General features: G+C 37.8%; 1 protein-coding gene across 1 annotated transcript in view; it reads left to right on the forward strand.

Moving 5' to 3' along the window:
* The window catches only part of ITPRID1 (ITPR interacting domain containing 1), an 82,148-nt gene extending 78,588 nt beyond the window's left edge, over positions 1–3,560 (forward strand). Inside the window, exon 14 of the mRNA XM_058569005.1 lies at positions 3,485–3,560. Coding sequence (XP_058424988.1) covers positions 3,485–3,560 — 76 coding nt within the window. The remainder of the gene's footprint in view (positions 1–3,484) is intronic.
* The last annotated feature ends 2,440 nt before the right edge of the window (positions 3,561–6,000 follow it).

Consider the following 6,000-nt stretch of genomic DNA (forward strand, 5'->3'; position numbering starts at 1 on the left):
TCGGATGACAGCTAGTATATGGAATCCCCAAGGATCGCCAAGCATCCCATGGCATTGCCTGGTTTAGTCTCCTAACTCGTCAACAAATAGCACAAAAGGGGAACCAAGGTGTAGAGAGGCTGCCCATCCCACTTAGCACCTTTGCGGTCTTCAGTCCATGATGAACTGATTGCACCTCTCATAGATGTGAGACCTCTCGAAGCCCAGCGCACCTGGTGATCTGTGGATTAACTGTTAGTCTACCCAGTGGTTCTCAATTCTCAATACGCTTTAAACTCAGGGAGCCTTAAAAAATACTAATACTGAAGCCCCACCTAAGACCAATTAAATAGGAATCCCCAGGGATGTGGTTCAGGTATCTACAAATTTTAAAAGCTCCCCAAGTGATTCTGATGTGCAGTTAAAATTGAGAATTATTATTCTAGATGAAGAGGCTACCTTACAGTTCAATTTTTCCTGTACTTTATTTTAAGGACTGTCTTTTGTTTCCCATTCTTCTCCCCATACCCCCTACCCCCCCATCCCCAGCTAAAGAAGTCTTTCAACAATTCACTTGGTAGTGACAATCACTGAATAAGAAAATTGAGAGACAAGGGAAAGAAAAAAATGACATGTGGGCTTTGCTGCAGTTTTTACAGCATTGACTTCCTCCTTGCATGTCAGTTCCTACATTTCATCTTTATTTATAGAGAAGTAATGAAACAGATGACTGGTCTGTTTTCTTTTCTTTCCTCAAATTTTCTTTCTTTGCCAAATTTGACAAAACAATTAAGCATATGTATTTGATTAGGTAGGTCAGGGCAAGGATGATTTGTTTTCTCAATTTAGCACCTTCCTTCCCTGGCGGGTTATGTATGTATAAAATAGCCAATTACAAAAATCATGGAGGGCCAGCCCTGGCGGCCTAGTGGTTAAGTTCGATATGCTCCGCTTTGGCAGCTCTGGTTTGGTTCCCAGGCGTGGACCTACACCACTCATTGGTGACCATGCTGTGGCGGCAGCTTACATACAAAATAGAGGAAGACTGGCAACAGATGTTAGCTCAGGACAAGTCTCTTTCAGCAAAAAAAAAAAATTTTGGAAATATGAATAGTCTTTTAAATGTATATAGATGTTCCACCACTAGGGTAAGGCACAAGAGTTCTAGGAAGGTGAGAAAGTAGGCAATTTTCCTTTACAAGGTAAACATTAAAAGGTCAGAAACTGAGTGTTTTGATTATTATTTTTAGCACACAAGGATATGAAGCAAGGCTCTCAAGGATAGTATCTACAACAAGCACTCAGGTAACTCAAATACTCTAATCCTATAATGTCCCCTGTCTTTTGTTCTTCCACCTTTTCCATACACACACTTCAAAAAATCATGCATACACCATAGTATTTATAGCAGCCACAGTGTTCCACTCCAATATCAATTTACTCAACTTAAAATATCATAAATATCATTATGGTTATGGATAGAATGTCAAAGCATTTTCTGCAGTTACCTAGCAAAGTAAATGCCTTCCACCTCGAACCTTCAGGCCTGCCTTACTTGCCTATCTTTTTATTTCAGTGTGACACACAAGCAATGTCCCTTGACAAGCACTTATATGACAATCTCTTGTTCTCAAAAGCAGGGCCAGAGCAAAACCGCTCACTAGGCTTAGAAAACTTTTTTTTTTCTGAGAACCTAGCTTAAAGCTGAATAAGATTCCATTTTGGAGTTCAGATGTGTTTTGACAAAGTTCAGGCATGTTTTTGACCTGAGTTACTTCCACACAAAACAGATTAAAATGAAGATTTGGTGGTTGTTAGTTCATATGACCAAACTCAATAAAATGGACTGACCATGCAAGTCACCATTTGCTTATACAAAAATACAGGTCTTTTGCACGTGACAAACTTGACCTCATTTGAGCCTCACAATGTTAGGAACAGTGAGGAAGCTAAGATATGGAGAGATTGACCTACAGGGGTGCACACCGAGTCCTGCGCTTTATTAAGCAACTGTGGACTGGCGTTAAAGTCTCAAGCTCTGGAGTTAAATCCAGGGTTGGAAGCTTAAATCCAACTCCACTACTTATTATTTGTGTTGGATAAACTACTTAACCCCACTAAGCCTCAGTATCATCATCTGTAAATTAACAGAGTTAATGCATACATAATATAGCCCTTTACAGCAGGCCTAGAACATGGTTCCAGGATGATTGCATGTTGAGTATGGATTAGTATGATTAGGATGATGATGATGATAATAATAATCACAAGAGTAAAGGCAATTTTTGAATATCTACTTACATGCAAGGTACTGGGCTAAAGTAAGCACATTACGTGCATTATCACTTACCTTTTCAACAATCCTGAGAGGCAAGAATTAATACACACACACGTATCCACAGAGAGGCACACACATGCTCAAAAAGATTATAAATTGTCTAATTTCTGGTAACTAGGAAGGGATTGAGTTGACTCTCTGATTCCCCGTTTTGCCAGCGTTTCACCATAGCGGTTCCACCAGGCATTGGAGCTTATCATGTGGAGCCCACTGATGAGACCAAATCAACCCGAGTAGCCGTGCTTCTCTCTGCATTTCATATTGGGCTTTAGCAGAGATTTTCCTTCGTTAAAAAAAATAATAATAAAAGAAAGATCTCATTACTATAAAAAAGTTTGAAAAGCACTGAACTCTGCTAATGTCATGTGACTATTGCAGTCAGATACATGTTCTGAGTTGCTTTCATTCAAGAAGATGACTTCCACCACATAGAGAACCTACCAACCTAGCATATTACCATTTGTCCCCTGCCAAGAATAATGGAAAGAGGTCCTTTTCAGTCCTAAATGATTTTCTGAGGAATCTTTAATATCATTAAGTCCCCGAATCCTGCATTCTCTTTCTTTAAAAGTTGACTGTATTCAAGTTGACTATATTCAGGAAAATCCAGACCACATATTTGAAAACAAAGGAGATTGTTGCAATAAATATTTGTAGAAAGTTGATAACATAGCAAACCCTTTAATTATGATGCGCAGCTTGGTGTTGGAGTCATTTCATTTCAATGAAAAAGAAGATAAAAGTAAAATCATACTACCTGATCATTTTCAAATTTAGAAATCAACAAGGGAACAATTTAACCTTTTCTACATCAAAGGATAGGGGTCCCTTCCTTGTATTAATTTCATTCCACCCAGATTCCATTTCAGAATTGAAAGCCAAAAGCTTTGAGTAGAGAAGACTGAGTTGAGCAACAATACTTGGAAACTCAAGTCACATATTTTCCTTGGTTTTGTTATGCATGAGTGAAGACCCAGGTTGTGTGATGGAGACAAAAAGATAAAACCTTGAAGCTTGCTCTGAGCCACAGCACACACAAGGGCTGTGCAGATCTGTATAAGGAAATCCATTTTTCAGTCCACGGAAAAACATGCCCTAGAAAAGTGCCCCGTTAGATTTTGTTTAACAGATATCCTCTTATATGTGGATTTTTGTCTGCAAAGCCAGAGTTATTTTTTCTTCAAAAGGAAATAATTCTGCTGAAAAGGAAAAAATAAAATTGGAAGACTTCCTAATGACATGAAAATCTGGTCTATTATAACTGTTTTTTCTTTGGTGAGAAAGTAATCAGTTTCTGTGGTGTGACACAGTCAAATAAAATAGGACATTTGCGCAGAGGTTATAGGATAAAAGTAGTTTCCCTTTGAGAAGAAAAGTTTCTGAGTGTTTTATTATGGGATGGTGGGTTGCATATCTTATTTCAAATTGTAATTCAAACAACAAAGAGCAGCCATAAATTTCAGGGATTGTAGGTTATTGAAAATGATGTCAAATTGCCTTTCTTGAAAATTGAGAGAATGTGAACAGAAGCGAAAATATGGATGACACCTTTCTCTAACCCAAACTCAGTCTCTAACAGTCTAGTTTTAAAACATTAATAGATCAGAAGGTGAGTATGGGATGCTCTCTCTCTGAATCTGTCCCCACAATGAAAGAGCTCTCCACATCAAGAATGGTTTCTTATCATTAGAATCAAATTGAAGACTTTTCCCTTTTGGATACTTCAAGAACTCAGTGCTCTCCAATGCTGGTAATCCCCTCTAACACTCAGAGACAATCCTTCTCTTATTCATCCACCAGGAAAATGAAAGTGAAAGAAAATACTTCCTAAATGCACCTACACTTTCTTCATTCCCATTGTCATTCAATAATTGCTTATTTGCTAATGACAATATACCAGAGTCACAAGACATCTATATTTTTCTTTTTTTTTTTTTAACTTAAAGTATTTGGGGATATTTTACAACTATATAGTTTATAAGATTTAAGAAATATAATGGATATCTGGCATTTTCTCTTCCCAAAACCAAGTATTTATCTATTTTAAAAAATGACACGTTTCTACTTTGGACCGTCTATATTCTTCTACGAAGATGGATAGGCATTTGTCAAATGCATTGCTCTGTTAGCAATTCCTATGAATAAAATAAAATTTACTTCTATTTTTGTATCATCCACTGACAGTTTTATTGAGCTGTTGAAAACTGCTGAACCTTGTGAACGTCACACTGCTTTAATGAGTACACTAACGCTGATGCATTAGAGGGGAAGCTCCCCACTCTGTTCAACTCCATCACTTTCATTCCTGCTCGGTCTCACCACTTATCTGATCTGTTCCACACGACACCAAGCTTCACCAACTCCATCGCTGCTTCTCCTGTCCCCAGTGGAGGCTCCAGAGCCAGGTAGAGCTCACCAGGATATTTGTTTGTCACTTGGTCACTTGGTTTGTTTGCTTTTGTATTTTGTTTCAGGAAACAACTTCCTGTTATCTATTTAATCTGAATCAATGTAGAGCAATGGGTCATACATTTTCTTTCTCTGAAAACTCTTTATTAAAATAGGGATGTCCTTCGAAATTTAGAAGGGTAATAGGTGTACTTTCTTGCAGTTGGGTGGTCTGCTTTCTGAAAAGCTATAGATTGCAAGAATACTTTTTGTGTCCTTTTACAAAACATTCAAGTCATTTAGAATTACAGCAGAAACTTCTTCAGTCTTGTACACCTTTGTATCTTTCACATCTAATAACAGTATCTTGTTCGTAGTCACTTCTCTATTAATGCTTATTGAAAGAAATTAAAGAGAACTGCGTTGCTTTGTATAAAACAATGTTTTGAGATTTCTCTTCATTTATGCTGAAAGTGAGACATATTTATACATATATCTATGTAAAGTCATAGTACACTACTTCATATAACATTCTTTTTATAAAGACACATGTTATAGACTGAATTATGTCTCCCCAAAATTTCTGTCTGAAGCCCTAACATCCAATGTAACTGCATGTGGAAATAGGGGATTTAAGGATGTAATTAAGGTTAAATGTGGTCACAAGGGTGGGACCCCAATCCAACAGGACTGGTGTCCTTATAAGAAGAGTATGAAGCACCAGAGAGCTTTCTCTGTCTCTCTTCTCATGTGCATAGGAGAAAGGTCATGTAAAGACACAGAGAAAAGAAAACCGTCTACAAGCCAAGAAGAAAGTCCTCATCTGAAACCAACCCTGACAGCACCTTTAGCTTGGACTTCTAGCCTCCAGAACTCTGAAAAAATTTTTGTTGTTTAAGCCATTCAGTTTGTGATATTTTGTAATAGCAGCCCAAGCAGACTAATACAGATTTTGGTACCGTGAAGTGGGGTGCTGCTGTAACAAATGACCTGAAAATGTGGGAGTGGCTTTGGAACTAAATGATAGGTAGAGGCTGGAAGAGTTTTGAGGTGCATGTTCTTTTCAGAACAAGCTTTCTCATTTTTTGCAATATGGATAGACTGAGAATTTCCCCAATCTTTAAGTCTGATTCTTTTTTGCTTAACAATTCCTTCAATTTATCTCCCTCTTCTTGCATTTTACTATAAGCAGTAAGGAGAAACCAGGCTGCACCTTCCATACTTTGCTTAGAAATATCCTCAGTTAAATATCCAATTTCAGGGGCTGGCCCGGTAGTGTAGCGGCTAAGTTCGTG

This window comes from Diceros bicornis, chromosome 3, assembly GCF_020826845.1.
Source record: "Diceros bicornis minor isolate mBicDic1 chromosome 3, mDicBic1.mat.cur, whole genome shotgun sequence".
NCBI lineage: Eukaryota > Metazoa > Chordata > Mammalia > Perissodactyla > Rhinocerotidae > Diceros > Diceros bicornis.